The 17,551-nt window shown below is 62.2% G+C and overlaps 1 protein-coding gene across 1 annotated transcript in view; it reads right to left on the reverse strand.

Moving 5' to 3' along the window:
* Positions 1-17,551, reverse strand: part of TAF4 (TATA-box binding protein associated factor 4) — a 66,892-nt gene that overhangs the window by 21,551 nt on the left and 27,790 nt on the right. Inside the window, exons 2-5 of the mRNA XM_062204428.1 lie at positions 5,906-6,072; positions 4,711-4,830; positions 1,574-1,690; positions 776-898 (exon numbers count right to left, since the gene is read on the reverse strand). Of these exons, the coding sequence (XP_062060412.1) occupies positions 776-898; positions 1,574-1,690; positions 4,711-4,830; positions 5,906-6,072 (527 nt within the window). The remainder of the gene's footprint in view (positions 1-775; positions 899-1,573; positions 1,691-4,710; positions 4,831-5,905; positions 6,073-17,551) is intronic.

Below are 17,551 nucleotides of genomic sequence, written 5' to 3' on the forward strand. Positions count from 1 at the left end.
CCCAGCCCTACGTGACGGTGCGGTGAGAAGGGTCGCTGGCAGCACCCAGGGCTACCGAGACGTCACAGAAGGAGGGACAGGAGGGGCCGCCAGCAACCTCGACAAGAGCACAGCCCCAGACAGCAGTGCTGGACTCAGCGCGGAGCAAGGGCGGCAGGGCGGGCTCCAACCTGGCATCTGAGCTGCACCCACAAACTCCACCAGCAGCAGGACCAAGAGCCCGGGGCGCACAGCTGTGGGGCCCCTCAGAGTGAGGAAACCCTCCTGAGTGGCGCTGCTAGCAGACAGCAGCTTCAAGACGGCGGCGAAACGAGCCCCGGCAGCCCTCGCGGCCCAACACCACCTGGACCATGGGCAGGCGGGCGGGCAGGGCCTGGGGGCCCGGGCAGGGGCTGGCAATGGGGACATCGGGGCTCCTGGAGTCCGCTGCCCACTTCTGTACACACCTGAACCTCTCCACTGGAAAGCAGGTGAAAGAATGAGGGAGGGGAAGCGAGAGGTGGACACCTTGAAAAGGAGCCTTCGGCAGAGGCAGGGACACAGCCTCCCGCACTGCCCCTAGCACACCAGGCGCCTGTCCCAGCCGTCCGAGTGTGAACCAGCACACTCAGTGGGAGACGGCGGGCCACAGGGTGCCACGGGGCGGCGGGGCACAGGGTCAGGGCCGTCCTGCTCCCCGGGCAGGTCTCACTACCACGCCCGTCCTCGGCACAGGCGGCTGCACTGTGTCACGGGGCTGCGCACCAGGCCAAGGGAACCTCAGGCAGGTTCTTACCAGTAGGTTCTGCACCAGCTCTTTGACGTTTGCTGCTGTCTCCGTGGACTGTTTGCCAGACGAAGCCAGCTTTATCAATGTGGACAAAAAATTCTTACATTTCTTCACGTTTTCCATGGTTTCCTGGATTAGGGTAAAAAAGACGAGTGAGGAAGTCGTGGAAGCCTCTGGTTTAACTGAAGCGCGCGCAGGCACAAGAGACGCGTGTGTGTCTTCTGCAAACGGCTGCCGCTGGGCACGCACACCCGGCCCTGCCAGACGGGCAGCCCCGCCTCGCCCAGAGGCACCGCAGGCACCTCACCCTCAGCCCAGGGACCGCAGCACGAAACGGGTGAGCCCACAAGGCGTTATCGTAAAGACAGACGGACACCTGCCTACGTGGACGCAAACTACGACGCAGGCACTAAAACGACGAAACTCAGCAAAGAAACAGAGCGGGGGCCGAGTCCAGCAGGACCCCACTCTGGCTGAGGACCGGCGAGGGCGCAGGGAGAGAGTGGCCGTGTGGCACAGACGCGGCCCGGCTGTGTCCTCGGCGGTGCAGCCACGCGTGCTGCCTCCAACGCCTCTGGCCAGGCCTTTGCCACCGGACCCCTCCCTGCACCCTCCCCGTGCACTTCCACACTGAGGTCCCCTGTGGCCCCTGCCCCACACCAGTCAATGGTCTGAGCTGGCAGGAGCAGGACCCTCGGGCCCCTAACGTCCCAACCCAGAGGGCACTGGGCTGAAGCTGGCCACGGAGCCACACAGCTGTGCCGCGGTGGCGGGGAAGGAGCCGTGGGAAGCAGCAGCTCTTACCGCGGCAGCTGTGGAGGTGGTGGCCCCGGGGACGGGTCGCTGAGATGTTCCAGCTTGAACAGCGGTCGCTGTCCCCAGGGAAGTCGTCTGGGCAGCGCCACCCAGGACGAGCTGAGGCTACAAGAACCCAAAACACAAGGTGAATGCATCGCACGCCCCCGCCGGCCAAGGGAGGCACCAGCCTCTCCTCCCACAGAGGCAAGAAACCCAGGTGGCTGAGGGCCCAGCCACCTGCCGGGGCAGGGCCAGAGCTCTCACGGCCAGCTGAACAAGTACCCGCTGCCTGGACAAACACCCCAGAGCCACTTGAGATGGCCACCACTGACCCTCGGGCAGAGCCAGGCCTCTGAGGACCGCAGTACCAAGTGCCTAGGAAAGTCTCCCCACGTACCTGCCTCAGCAAAGCCCAGCCCTGGGAAGCCCCTGGTCTGTAGAAACTGACACCAAGTCACACGGGCGCCGGTGTGAACCAAAAACCACGGGCGCCGGTGTGAACCAAAAAACACGGGCGCCGGTGTGAACCAAGAGCCAACGCCGATCCCCATCTCAGAAACGAAAGCAGCAGGTCCTGGGGGGCTACCGCCCGGCTGAACACACGAACATCTGCTGAGCAGGTGGGCGGGAAGACCTCGAACTGCACCCGAGCTGACTCAAGCTGCGGCCGGGGTCCAGCCCTGCGACCTCCGCTCTGCAGAAGCCATCCTGACGGAAACCCCGGCTGATTTCTAGGCCTAAAGTTGACAGCGTTTTCTCTTCCCAATCCTTCAAAACAGTGCTCTTCTGCACTCTGAAAGCGGGGGGCAGTGCAGCCCCGGGAGCGGCCCCAGCAGCCCCAGCAGCCCCGGGAGCGGCCCCAGCAGCCCTGGGAGCGGCCCCAGCAGCCCCGGGAGCGGCCCCAGCAGCCCCAGCAGCCCCAGCAGCCCTGGGAGCGGCCCCAGCGGCCCCAGCAGCCCCGGGAGCGTCCCCAGCAGCCCTGGGAGCGGCCCCAGCAGCCCCAGCAGCCCTGGGAGCGGCCCCAGCAGCCCCAGCAGCCCTGGGAGCGGCCCCAGCAGCCCTGGGAGCGGCCCCAGCAGCCCCAGCAGCCCCGGGAGCGCCCCCAGCAGCCCCGAGCAGCTGAACTGCAACTTCCACAGGCCTCAGGGGCTTCTCCGAGTCTGGGTGTCCCCTCACCACAGCCACGCACCCGTCACCTTCCAACTGCAGAAAACCGAGTGCAGAACAGCGGGCAGCCTCCGCGGGAGGGGAGGGGCAGCCAGGCTGCTTCTGGCCCCCGAAATACCCACAACTCATCTTTCCCTCCGCGAACTTGATTATTTTATTACTATTACTCACTTTAAAATGTATTTATTTATTTAATTCATTTGGAAGGCAGAGAGACAGAGACTGCCCATCTGCTGGTTTACTCCACAAATGCCCTCCACAGCCCGGGCTGCGCCAGGTTAAAGCCACAGCCAGGAACTCCACAGGTCTCCCACATGGGTGGCAGGGGCCCACGTTTCGGGACATGACTGCTGCCTCCCAGGGTGTCCCCAGGCTGGGTCTCACTGCTGCCCCAAACAGCCACTGCTGGGTTTTCTTTCTCATTCGAATTGATGTGACCCCCGAACCACACCAGACCGCCTCCACCAACCTTAGCAAATGCATCGTCACAAAATGTGACGCAAAACTTGGTCAGCTTCTCAGAAACGGCAGTAACTGACCCGCAAGGTGCATCTCCCCACGGGGGCAGAACCACGAGTCCTCTGCGGAGCCCTGCCTGCCACACGCATGCTCCTGACCCCACACAACCCACACAGGCCCTCGGTCACAAGCCCTCTCTGCCTGCACAGGGAAATGACACGCTCGGGCGTGACAGCAGAGAGCCTGGCGCCTTGGCCCCGTCAGTGTCCTCTCTGGGAAGTGGCGGGCAAGGCGGCACGCGAGGAGGGCCTCCCTCCATGGAACTAGGGTTCCGTGCCCGGCAGAGGAGCCGGCAAGCCCAGCGTGCAAACTCTTCTCCTGGCCCTGTGGCCGTGGCTGAGCTGCCAGGAGCAGCAGTCACCAGGACAGAGGCCAGCTGTGCCCCAGGACAGCGTAACAAGCTTTTAAAAACCAAGGCCCATGAGGGTGGGTGTGGGGAAGAGGAGCGCAGGGCCCAGCAGAGCGAGACCAGGAGCAAGCTCCAGAGCCCGACCCGGCCTGTGAGAGCAGGAGAGGCCACTCCTCACGGGGCACGCTGAGAAACACACATAGGTGTGCGCAGGCCAGTGAGAACCACGCTGGGCACACGACACTCACCGTGACCTGAGGACAACAGGCCCAGCCACAGAGACTGCCTGCACTTTGGCACCTCTCACCCAGACCTACCTCACAAGCAAGGTGACGCCGGGGACAGGTGTGGCACTGTGTGGCCGCATCCCATGTCACAGTGCCAGGTTCAAGCCCTGGCTCTGCTGCTAATCCCCGCTTCCTGCCAAAGCACACCTGGGAGGCAGCAGGCTGGGTCCCCACCACCCCCCATGGGATTCCTGGATCCTGGCTTCAGCCTGATCCAGCCTAGGCCGACGCAGGCCTTGACAGAATGAACCAGCAGACAGAAGATCTCTCTGTGGCTCTCTCTAACCCTCCAACCACCCCACTGCCTTTCAAATATTTAAACAATTTCTGGGACCAGCGCTGTGATGTGGGGGTAAAGCCGCCACCTGCAGCGCCGGCATCCCACATGGGCACCGGTTCAGGTCCTGGCTGCTCCACTTCTCATCCAGCTCTCTGCTATGGCCTGGGAAAGCAGCAGAAGACGGCCCAAATCCTTGGGCCCCTGAACCCACATGGGAGACCCGGAAGAAGCTCCTGGCTCCTGGCTTCAGACCAGCCCAGCAGATGGAGGACTTCTCTCTCTCTGCCTCTCTGTAACTCTGCCTTTCAAATAAATAAATAAATAGGTCAGTCTCCAGAATAAACCTGCCTGCATCGTAAGGCGTGTTACCAGTCACTCCCGGGCACGGCAGAGCTTCCTGAGTGCTGTGCAACCTCAGCCATCAGAGCCTGTTCCCGAGCTCTCTCTTTGTGGGAAGCCCCCGAGCTCACGTCAGTACCCAACAACCCTGCAGCAACCCACGGAAAGCCCCACCCCTCAGAGAACCAGCAGGCCGTCTTACCTGAACGCCAGGGGAGCGCTGTAGGGTTGTAGTGGACTGTACCGTCGTCTGGGCCTGAGACACTTGCTTAATTATGGTCGTGGGGGTCACCTGCCGTGCAATGATAGGTGTCCCAGGCGCCTGCCAAACAAGGGAAAGGCGTGTCACCTGAACCAAGCTGCAAGCGAAGAAAACACAACCCCCGGTTCCACTGCATGAAGACCCCAATCCTGACACGTAACGAGGACACCCAGCGCCACAAGCCCAGCCACAACCTCACGTGCCGTCCCTGCGGCAGGAGGCTGGGAACCTCTCCACACTACCGTGAGGAGCGCCCAGACCTCTGCACAGTCTCTCCAGAACGCCCCATCCGTACGGCCAGGAAGCTGGGGCCCACCCGGAGGGGACGTCTCACGACCCGAGCAGGCCAAGTCCACATGAAGAGACTACGGCGACGCGCACAGCCCACAGCCAACGTGCACGCACAGGCCTCATCCAGCAGCATCTCACTCAGCAGAAAAGCCCCACACCCCACGGGGACACAGCTCTCCTGCAGCAGGCACACAGCTGCCCACAGGACGGAGGCATGAACGAGGGAAACAGCCGACGTGGCGGGACAGGAAGCTGGCGGACCGCACACCAGGAGACTGGTGGCCGCCAGCAGCGTGTGGCATGCGCCCAGGTGGAGATGGCCCTGCTGACCAGGGCAGAGGGCAGGCAGGGCCTCTGCTCCAACAGCAGGTGCCGTCCTCCCCTGCAAGTCCAAGAGGGACCTGCAGCCCTCCAGCCAGGACACGGTGTGGGGAGGCCCTAGAACGTGGCCCTGAAGCGCTCGTGCCGCCTGCCTGCTCTCAGCACACACTCGCTCCCTCCACTCCACCGCCGTGCACTCTCCACGCCGACACCCGGGACTCCTGGCAGCTACATATCCCAGTGATCCCCACTTTAGAGCCGAGGCTCAAAGAGCAGGCCAGGAGCCCAGGGTGTCTACTCCAACCCCACCTGGCCAGCCTTGCTGGGCACTGGGGCTGAGGCCTGGCTCCTCCAAGCCAGCCAGAGTCCAGCGCCATCCCTGGGCCTCCCTGGCAGTGAGGGGCAGTCGCCCAATGCCCCTTGCTCACTTGGGACAGCCTGGCTCTGCGAGTCCCCAGTGTGTGGTGGTGGGGAGCAGGGGAGGGGCGGGGAGGCAGGTGTTCCGGCGCACACGTGCACTCACCTGTACGGTGGAGATCTGGACAGGAGGGGCACTTGTGGGGGTTGCAGGGCGGGGCGCCATGGTGCTCTGAGGCTGGGCCTGGGCGTGGGCCTGAGCCTGCATCTGGGCCAGGGCCTGCTGAGGGATCATCAACAACTGCCCGTTCTCGCTGCGCACGAGGACCATTCCTGGGGGACAAGGAGAGCAGCGTCAGGGAACGCACCCCCGCCCCGCCCACCCGGACAGCCAGCGGCTGCAGACGAAACACACAGGATCCAAAGAGCAAGGGACTTCCCTCTGCGAAAAAGCCAGGGCGCTGAGCAGGGTGACCCCTGCCACGGCCGCCGTCTGCCCTGCAGCCCCAGAGCCACACCCTCCACCACCTAGACAACCCGGTGCTCACACTGTGCTGCCCAGAGCTGGCCCGGCTCACAGAGTGGCAGGTGTCAGCCAGTGAGAGCACGCGGCCCACGGGACACCCCCTCTCCGAGTCACACTGCTACAGACCAGAAGCTGCGCCAACCTGGCGCCCTTGACATCCACACCATGGGGGGGGGGGGGGGTGCTGCCTCCTACGCTCCTCCTGAGCCACGGCTGGCCCTGGACACATGGCACCATGTTGGGAAGCGAGCCTCCAGGGCAGAGACAAGCACTCGCCCTCTTAGGTCTTCAAATAATCGTGGGAAAGCAAACGCCTCCGCCAGGAGCGACGCTCGCTTCAGCTCCACTCGAGCAGCACAGCGTGTGCCGCGCTAACCTGGACTTCCAGGCTGAGCCGGGGCCGAAGCGGCACGAGCACACGCCACGCTCGGCCTCAGCGGAGCCTGGCAGGCAGCCGGGCCCCATCACAGCCCAGCTGAGAAGCGGCCTTGCCATCGTCCCAGAGCACCCGTGTCACATGCCGGCCACGCCAGAGCTGCCCGGGAGGCTGCGTGCCCCCTGCTGCTCTCCTCCTGAGGACGCCCCCGGCCGGACGCCCCCGTCTTCTCGTTGTGAGCCGCAGGAGTCAGAGCAAGCCCAGAGGTCTGTCCCCTCTGGGCTCTCAGAACCCATCACGGCATCGAGCAACGACAATGGGCTCGCCTCGAAAATTCTCGATCCAAAAAATCCAGTTTATGCCCACTAAGAAATGTCCCTTTCTCAACAGACCACACGGAAACCAAGCAACCCCAAACCCAGCTGCTGCAAATCCAGCGAGTCCCCGACAGGTCTCGCAGGCCCAACGCCGCCACCACACACCCTTCACTGCTGTGTCCGTGCGCGTCCGGCGCCCAGGAGATCCGTCTCATCAGACAGCATCTCGCATCAGCCCTGCGGTCACCAGCCTAGGTGTGGGCCATGGAGCGGGCACAACCACCCCCCAAAGCGCACACTCTAGCTGGGGACCCCAGAGAAGGAGACTTGGTGACACCCCTGAAACCATCCCCTGGGCCCCGGGGGTTCACGCTGTATCCTCGCACTGCACAGAGCCCTCCCAGCCCAGCCTGCTCCCCCACCTGAAGACAGCCTGGAAGTGGACACGTGGCGCAGGGCAGCCCCCAGGGCACAGCAGGGACGGCAGCTTGGGACCCCCGTGCTGTGACAGCCAACAGAAGCTGTGACCACAGCAGTCCCTCCACTTGGAAAATCACCCCCCACACGGTCAAGGGCATACTTCAGACACTCATGAAACCGCAACACGTTACAACGTCAACAGAGCGCGAGTGGTGTTGTAAGATGTCAGACAGGGCCAGTGTCTGCGGACAGGCCCGGGGTGCGGCATTTGTCGACTCTGAGAAATTAACAAGTACACTGCTACTGACTAAACGCCAGACTTTACCCCATTAATGTTCTTTGTTCCAGGACCCAACCCAACATAATTCATCCCATGTGAATATATGATCTACTTTAGAAGAAATGATAGCCACACGCTCCTGGGAGCTGTCGAAGGCTTCGCAGGCAGAACCCGGCCACACTGCTGGAGGCCTGCGGAACACCGAGACCACGGGGCTCCTCGCTCGCAGCACAGGCTACCAAAGCCCCGCCACACCCCCAGGCTACTCCCCTCCACCTGCCAAAGGCTGCCTACTGCAAGCTGTCTCAGTGCTGCAGGCGCGAGCGCAGCCTGCACAGTGCGCCGAGGCCCCTAGAAGCAGCCACGACCAGCGACAGGCGGGCCGCTGGGGGATGGACACCTGCCTCCTCATCCCAGGGGACCAGCAGAGTTGTATGCTCTGCTGCGTTCCTGGGTCCTCAGACACACTGTGTGTCTGCGCACGGGGTCAGGGCCCCTGGGAGGGGCCCGTGTCTGCGGTCACACTGTGTGTCTGCGCACAGGGTCAGGGCCCCTGGGCGGGGCCCGTGTCTGCGGTCACACTGTGTGTATGCGCACAGGGTCAGGGCCCCTGGGCGGGGCCTGTGTCTGCAGTCAGACACACTGTGTGTCTGCGCACAGGGTCAGGGCCCCTGGGCGGGGCCTGTGTCTGCGGTCACACTGTGTGTCTGCGCACAGGGTCAGGGCCCCTGGGCGGGGCCCGTGTCTGCGGTCACACTGTGTGTCTGCGCACAGGGTCAGGGCCCCTGGGCGGGGCCCGTGTCTGCGGTCAGACACACTGTGTGTCTGCGCACAGGGTCAGGGCCCCTGGGCGGGGCCTGTGTCTGCAGTCAGACACACTGTGTGTCTGCGCACGGGGTCAGGGCCCCTGGGCGGGGCCCGTGTCTGCAGTCACACTGTGTGTCTGCGCACAGGGTCAGGGCCCCTGGGCGGGGCCCGTGTCTGCGGTCACACTGTGTGTCTGCGCACAGGGTCAGGGCCCCTGGGCGGGGCCTGTGTCTGCAGTCAGACACACTGTGTGTCTGCGCACAGGGTCAGGGCCCCTGGGCGGGGCCCGTGTCTGCGGTCACACTGTGTGTCTGCGCCCAGGGTCAGGGCACCTTGGCGGGGCCCGTGTCTGCGGTCAGGGTACGAGTTAAGAGAAGGATCCTACAGCCTACCAGAACAGCCGCAGGTCTAAACAGGCGGCTTACCCTCTCTTGTACAGGATACACGGACTGGCAGGAAACGAGCCACAGGGAGAGGACAGACCTGTACTCAAAGCCGGTGGAAACACTTCCTGAGCCGCAGCCGCATCACTGCCAGCCCAGGGCACAGGGAGGCTCACAGCAGGTGTAGCTACAGCATCACAACCACTCAATCTAACAAGAAGACACACGAGTGTGCCCACCCTGAGAGCCCAAGGCTGCAATTCAGTGACATCATCACAGCTCTGGCTCTTGTCAACGCTGGCGACAAGCGCTCGCTTCAAACGGTAAACCCCAGGTTACTGTTCATGCACCTGTCCCAACGTGTAACATGGGAATGTGAGATGGAAGGCCTTGAGCAAGGAGGCTGGCCATGCGTCCCGCCTGCAGGCAGCTGCTCAGTGCGACGACTCGGGATGAGCGCCGTCATGTGACCAGCCAGGCGTGATCCTAACCCTAGTTTAGAAACAGGACACCATGGAGTGGGCAGAACCGTTCGTCGACACTCGGATCCCCACGCTGGGTGGTTCGCTACACACACAGTAAGAACCCACACAGCAGATAAGACGGTCCCAGGACAACACCTGCCACATGAGCTCTGTGCTTCCAGCCCTGGGGCCAGGGAGCAAACCAGCCAACCCCGGGCCTGGGCCCAGGGCTATCGACACCTGAACCCCCAGCTGGCCTGCCCTCCTGATCCTCCAGGCTCAGGACACCACGGCAGCACACAGCAATCCTCACGATATCACATCTGGCAGACAGGAACAGCTCGCATTTGTGTCCTTTATTTATTTGTTTTTTTAAAAATTTTTTTATTTGAAAGAGCAACAGAAAAAGAGATCTTCCATCCACTGGTTCGTTCTCCAGAAGGCAGCAAGGGCCAGGGCTGAGCCAGGCATTTCTTCCGGGTCTCCCAGGTGGGTGCAGGGCCCCAAGCACTTGGGCCATCTTCCTCTGCTCTCCCAGGCCAACAGCAGGGAGCTGGATCGGGAGTGCAGCAGCCGGGATACGCACCAGCACCCATACGGATGCCCGCATTGCAGCGGCGGCGTTACCCGCTGCGTCACCACGCCGGGCCCTCGAGGTTTGTTTCTTAATGATTGTAAATCCTTTCTAGCGGCCAGCACCGCGGCTCACTAGGCTAATCCTCTGCCTGCGGCGCCGGCACCCTGGGTTCTAGCCCCAGTTGGGGCGCCGGATTCTGTCCCGGTTGCCTCTTCCAGTCCAGCTCTCTGCTGTGGCCTGGGAGTGCAGTGGAGGATGGCCCAAGTGCTTGGGCCCTGCACCCCATGGGAGACCAGGAGGAAGCACCTGGCTCTTGCCTTCGGATCAGCGTGGTGCGCCGGCCGCAGCACACCAGCCGCGGCAGCCATTGGAGGGTGAACCAACGGCAAAGGAAGACCTTTCTCTCTGTCTCTTTCTCACTGTCCACTCTGCCTGTCAAAAAAAAAAATCCTTCCTAGCATGGAAACCGAAAATGCTCCTGCCCGAAAATGCAGGAGCACAGGAAGAGGGACACCTCGCAGCCTTGCCTGCCCGTGGCTCCCACGGCCACGTGTCCCCGCCCAGTAAGGAACAGGGGTCACTGTTCACAGACTCATGTTCTCGTCACGCTTCCACTGAACATTTTTTTTTTTTTTTTGACAGGCAGAGTAGACAGTGAGAGAGAGAGACAGAGAAAGGTCTTCGTTTTCCATTGGTTCCAATGGCCGCTACAGCCGGCGCACCGCACTGATCCGAAGCCAGGAGCCAGGTGCTTCTCCTGGTCTCCCATGGGGTGCAGGGCCCAAGCACTTGGGCCATCCTCCACTGCACTCCCTGGCCATAGCAGAGAGCTGGCCTGGAAGAGGGGCAACTGGGACAGGATCGGTGCCCCGACCGGGACTAGAACCCGGTGTGCCGGCGCCACAGGCGGAGGATTAGCCTAGTGAGCCACGGCGCCGGCCCCATTGAACATTCTTCAGCAGCTCCAGGGTATTACAGCCAATACAGCGTGACTTCCTTTCTGGGGAAGACTTAGCCGTTTTCTACTTTTCCTTATCGTGAAAAAGTAGGTTTTTAAATCAGAGTATGAAGTGTCTACTGGTGGCTTTTAAAGTGCACACGTGTGGAGGGGCAGCAGGCAGAGGCCTCCCCCAGGGATGAACCAGCCGCCCACCACCCTCCAGAGCCCAGGGCGCTTCTCCCAGGGGCCTCGCGAGCCCCACAAGCTCCTCCAGGGACTCCCGCCCCCAGCCCAGGACCACGCACAAGCAACGGCTCGGCATCCTCACCCACAGCCGGCTCTCTCTGGCCTCTTTGGTCGCGAACCCTTTCACTGCACCTTAGCCCAGAACGACGGACACACAGACCAGCACTGACAACCACACAGGCACTTCTGGCCCAGGAAAACACGGCACAGCACTCGGCCTGGCTCTCGCGAGGTGCAGTCCCACCGCCTGACCTTCCACCCTGGCGACCTTGTCCGCACACACCCTCCAGACACGGGTGCCCCCGGGTCAGGACTCGCGGGCTGTGGAACCAGGCATCTGCTCCCACCCCCACCCCGTGAGGGTCCTGGGTGCTGAGCGTGCTGACGACCACGCCGTCAGGCCTGCCCGGAGGCAGAGCCTTAGCCATTCAGTCTGTGCCCAGCAAAGCACCACCCCACGGGAGCGACAGCACAGCGAGGGAGCTGCACCAAGGCCTGGGCCTCCCAGGGCCTGGCCGGGCTGCCCCCCACACCCATCAGGAGAGCACACTGCCAGAGCTGACCACGGAGCTCTGGGAACTTTCTGCCTTCTTTTTTTAAAGATTTATTTTATTTATTTGGAAGTCAGAGTTAGAGAAAGAGGGCGAGAGACAGAGAGAGATCTTCTATCTGATGGTCCACTCCCCCATAAATGACCACAATACCCAGGCCCGGGCCAGACTAAAGCCAGGAGCCAGGAGCTTCTTCCTGGTCTCCCACGTGGGTGCAGGGGCCCAAACACCTGGGTCGCCCTCTGCTGCTTTCCCACCATTAGCAGGGAGCTGGACAGGAAATGGGGCAGCGAGGACTCGAACCAGCGCCCATATGGGATGCTGGCGTGGCAGGCGGAGCTTAACTCGCTGCGCCACACCACTGGCCCCACTTCCTGCTTTTTAAATTTCAAGATGCTTGACTCTGAGGGGCAGAAGGCCAGTGGCTGGGGCGCCCACTCGCAGCCCCGCAGGCTGCAGCAGGCACAGCACGTCAGGGGCAGAGCGGGCAGGCACAGCCTGTGTGGCCTCTGCCCCCGCACTGCCTTGCAGCTGAGTCAGTGTGTCGACCTTGACCCCACTCCTCTCCAGCCCCTGGCCTTTGCGAAGGTTGCCAGTGGCCCTGACTGGCAGGAGTCAGCAGTGAGAGCCCGCACCCCCCAGCCTCGGCGGGGCGCACTCCCATCCTCTGCTCCGCTGTGACCCACAAGGGCTCCGCCACGGCCGAGCTGCAGCTCTAACTGCGCTCCTCCCCCTCATCCCCAAACCTCCCTCTCTCCACAAGACGTGCAGCGCTCCCGCGCCTCTGCCTGCCAGCCCTTCTCCCTGGGGACCCAGGACTGTGCCTCTCCTCTGTGGCCGAGGTCAAAGGTGAGTCCCCCTGCAGGGGGTTTGCCCTCACGCCTGCCCACGCCCAGGGCTGTCACTGACAGCCTAGGTGAGCATGAACCCCCAGGCGGGCCTCAGGGACCCTCAGCTCAGGCTGGGTACCTGACACCCCTTTCCCAGGCTTGTTCTGGTCAGGCTCCACAGCTCCCTGGCCACTCTGGGGAAGCACACGTTCCAGGGACAGCAGGGCCCCCCAGTCCACCCCAAGTCCCTGCCGTATCCCCATCTCTGGCCCTGGTGGCTTTACTTTCTAGAAAGTAAACTCTTCGTTTAAGTTGACATTTATCCCTGGTTCAGACCGTCTGGGTGTCCCCCAGGGACCGCGTCCTCTCAAGGCCGGCGGCTGAGGGTCCCGGCCACCAACAAAAGCCCCACAAAAAGGCAGAGACCAAGACAGTGACCGGACAACCGTCACCGAGAGCCCTGCGCAAGCACAGGGGAAGTCACGGTGAGCATTCACAGGCCGAGCCACGCCACGGAAGACACTGTGGGAGCAGCAGAGAAAAAGAGCATGAGGAGAAAAGAGACGGAAAACCGAAGCTCCAGAAGCCCTGCAGGTGACCCCAGCAGGAGGGACAGAAAGAATCAGGCCAGGCAGAGGTCACCGGGGAAGGTCAGGGCCCCAGATGCCAGGGCTCACCGGAGTCCGCCAGGGAAGGGGACAGGCCCTGGGCGAGGAGAGGAATGCTGACCATCTCACGAAAGAACACAGCCAGGGCACCCAGAGCTTCACAGCCCCCACGAGCCCAGTGGGTCAGGACAGCGGGAGGGCTCAGAGCTCTGGACCACAAGGCCAGGCTGGGTGACCCACAAAGGGACAGAGTAGCAGCGTGTCAGTCCCACCAGGCCTGACAAGGCAGCAACTGCGAAAGCCAAAGCAGGGTCCAGGAGACGCTGGACTTCACCCAAGGACACGGAGCCTCAAGAATGAGGAGGGGGGAGGAAGGGCGTGGCCACGTGCCCCAGGCCCACAGAGCCCAGCACCGCCTGAAGGCTGGGCCTGCTGTACGCAGAGCGCGGCTGCCCAGAGTGTCAATGGGCACCCCCAGGACGGGCTGCGCTGGCCCAGCAGCGGAGTGGCTGCCTCTGAGAAGTGGGGGCTGGGCCTACAGAGATTGGTGCTCACTAAAAACTCCACTCTTCAAGACAGGAATGTGGGGGCGGGCACTGCAGGTGAGCCGGCAGCCCACATGGGTGCCAGTCTGTGTCCTCGCCACTCTGCTTCCGGTCCAGGCCCCTGCTAGTGGCCTGGGAAAAGCAGTGGAAGGGGCCCAAGTGTCTGGGCCCCTGCTGCCGACATGGGAGACCCAAATGAAGCTCCAGGCTCCTGGCTTCAGCCTGGCCCAGCCCTGCACTGAGGACATCTGGGGAGTGAACCAGCAGATGGAAGATCTCTAACTTTTGAAATAACTAAATCTTAAAAAAAAAAAAAAAAAAAAATAGCTGTGTAACTTCTTCTAAGTTTAAAATTTCTAAATGCTGGCCGGCACCAGGGCTCACTTGGCTAATCCTCCGCCTGCGGTGCCTGCACCCCGGATCTAGCCCCGGTTGGGGCACCGAATTCTGTCCCGGTTGCTCCACTTCCGATCCAGCTCTCTGCTGTGGCCAGGGAAGGCAGCAGAAGATGGCCCAAGTCCTTGGGTCCCTGCATCCACGTGGGAGACCCAGAAGAAGCTCCTGGCTCCTGGCTTCAGATCAGCGCAGCTCCAGCCGTTGTGGACATCTGGGGAGTGAACCAGTGGATGGAAGTCGGCCTGTCTCTCTCTCTCTGGCTCTACTTCTCTCTGTAACTCTGCCTTTCAAGTAAATAAAATAAAAAATAAAATAAAACTTTAAAAAAAAAACAAAACCTGCTCACAACCAAGCCAAACACTGTCTCTTTCACCATCACACGGCCAACAGCAGGCCCACTGCGAGGTGGCACTGGTGTGTGCGAGGCAGCCTGGCGTGTTGCTCGTACTCCACTAACAACGAAGCTTCCGGCCCAGGTCCCAGCCCAGCACTGTGCAGCGTGTGCACACCCCAACCACCGCCGTGAACCATGAACTCTGGTTCAGCCCAGCAAGCTCAGGAAACCCTGATACGCGGCTGAAGACAAAGACAGCCCAGGCGGGGAGTGGGGAGACGGTGACCAGACCTCCCCCACGCTGACCTGCAGGTGCAATGCCAGTAGCTCTCTGTGTGGGAACCAACACGATGGTTCTAATACTCACACAGAGGGCCGGGGGCGCGGTGCAGCAGGTCAAGCCGCTGCTGGCAAGGCCGTGTCCCACAGAGTGCCAGCTGCAGTCCCAGCTGCTCTGCTACTGACCCAACCCAGCCTCCTCCTGATGGCCTGGGGAGGCAGAGGATGGCCCAAGTGCTTGGGTCCCTGCCACAAAGGCGTCCTGATGGAGTTCCAGGAGGCTGGCTTCGGCCTGGCCCAGTTCCACCGTTGTGCGCATGTGGGGCGAGAACGAAGGGACGCCAGTGCCCAATGCACACTCCCCTGTGTGCCCCCCCCCCCCCCGATGAAGAAGAGAAAGAGGAAGAGACTCAGACGGCAACACTGTGGGCGCAGAGGCAAACAGATCAACGACGCGGCCGAGTCCGCTCACAGGGACAGAGGCACAGGGCGTGCCTTCAGCACGTGGGGACCACTGGACCACGCACGCGGACGCACACCTCACAGCGTGCGCCAGGAGCCACTCCCGACTGCCAGAGCACAGACGCTCCAGACACACAGCAGAGCACAAGCCCTGCGTGGAGAACGAATGGAGAAACTGGACGCATCCAACCAAGACCTGCTCAGAGAGCGGAGGGACAACCACAAATGGACGAAAATCCCTACAGGACTTGCATTCAAGTTACGAAATTCTAGAAAAACTCCAAAAAAATAACCCCATCCAGGCAGAGTTAGTGAGAGAGAGAGAAAGACAGAGAAAGGTCCTCCTTCCGTTGGTTCACTCCCCAAATGGCCGCTACGGCCGGATCCGAAGCCAGGAGCCAGGTGCTTCCTCCTGGTCTCCCATGCGGGTGAGGGCCCAAGCACTTGGGCCATCCTCCACTGCACTCCCAGGCCACAGCAGAGAGCTGGCCTGGAAGAGGGGCAACCGAGACAGAATCCGGCGCCCCGACCGGGACTAGAACCTGGGGTGCCATCACCACAGGCGCAGGATTAGCCTAGTGAGCCGCGGCGCCGGCCCAGAGCTGACATTTCACCAAATGAGCACGGCAGTCGTCAGGGAGGAACCACGCGGGGCACGCCCACGGAGAAGGCCAAGCACCGAGCCTGCGAGCGAATGCCAGGACAAGGTGAGGACACTGGCCACTGCTGGCGGGATCTCTGGAAACAGCTCTGCTTTGCTTTCTTAGACTGCTTTTTCAAAGAGTGACAGAGAAAAAGGAAGACAGAGAGTGCCGTCTGTTCACTGCTTCGTTCTCCCAGATGCCCCCACAACCACCAAGCTGGGCCAGGCAAAGCCAGGAACTCCATCCGGGTCCCCAGGTGGGGGCAGGGACCTGGCCTCTCTCAGCCATCAGCACTGCCTCCCGGGGGTCCATCAGCAGGGAGCTGCACAGGAAGCAGAGGCGGGCTCCATCCCAGCCACTCTGACACGGACACGGGCGTCCCAAGAGGCAGCTGCACCCACCACTGCCACGCCCACCCCTCTGCTCTCCCTGAAGTGAAACACCCACCCCACGCCCAGGAACTCGCTTACAAGGGAAGAAAGCACACAGCCCCAAAACGTCTGTGCGTTACTCACACACCCGAGGCGGCCAAAGCCAACAGCCAAACCCAGAAACACACCAACAGGAAGAGGACAGCCATTTCTGACCCGCGCGTCGCCGCGCTCAGGAACAGGAGGGACGGACGCCACACGATCGCCTGGACACCGCTGAACGCAAGCCCCGCCCCCGAGAGGGAGAGGACCTCTCTGTGCACACTCCGTGTACCCGCAGCTCCAGGGCACACCCGGCTCCAGCTCCGAAGGCAGATCCGCGGGGCGTGGGGGAGGAAGAAGGGTGAGGGGTGAGAAAGAGGCAGGTTTCTGGGGGAGCTGGGCTGCACCTCCTGACCGGGCATGGTGCACGGCACCCACCCACATCAAAACTTGTCCAACTGCCAAACAGATGCTTCTGTGCAGTGGACCTCAACAGACCTCTTACGACACGTCCGTGGCCCTTGGAGAAGAGGAGAAAGCAGCTCCAGAGGGCACGCACAGCACGGTTTTAATGTACACTATCTCTCCCCACCATCCTCAGCCCGGCCGGCGGCAGGCGAGGGGCACACACAGACCACGGCCAGCCAGGGAAGCAGAGGCCCCGCCACAGAGACCCTGGGCTCCGAGGCCCTTACCCAAATGTTGGAACATCTGCACAGACTTTACTGGCTGAGCATCCACAACCCCAAATCCACAATGCTCCAAACCCAAAGCTCTACGAGCAGCCACAGGAGAGCCCCAGGAAGCACAGCCTTCATCTCCGACAGTGACAAACCAGGGGGAGTCCTGGCGGCTCCAAACACCACACTCCGCAGCCGCGGGGAGAAAGGAGCCCCCAGGACGCCAGGGGAGCCTTGCTCCCGCAGGAAGGTGCGGCCGGACAGCGCGGGAAAGCCCTGCAGGAAACTGGCCAGCAGGCAGTGCAGCCGCGGTGGATCAGCCTCTCCAAGAGATTAGAGGGATTGGCCGCTGCTGGCCCCAGCTACGACCGCACCCAGGGTCACTGTGCTCCCGTAAGACGGGGGGGGGGGGGGCAGCCCAAACGCCCAAGTCTCCCCAGTGTGACGGGCGTGGGCTGGCCTATGTGCGGCAGGCGGTCTGCAGGGCGGTCTGCCAGCCGAGGGCCCCAGCACACGGCCAAATTTCACAGCACACAGCGGCCACTCGGAACACGGTAAGCACCAACCATGGCGACTCTCACCAGTGATATTTCCTGCTAACGATTTTTGGTTACCTATCTTTTTTAAAAAATCTTTGTTTACTTATTTGAAACAGAGTTACAGAAAGGCAGAGACAGAGAGAGAGCTCTTCCATCCGCTGGTTCACTCCCCAAATGGCCACAACAGCCAGAACT

This window comes from Lepus europaeus, chromosome 10, assembly GCF_033115175.1.
Source record: "Lepus europaeus isolate LE1 chromosome 10, mLepTim1.pri, whole genome shotgun sequence".
Lineage (NCBI taxonomy): Eukaryota > Metazoa > Chordata > Mammalia > Lagomorpha > Leporidae > Lepus > Lepus europaeus.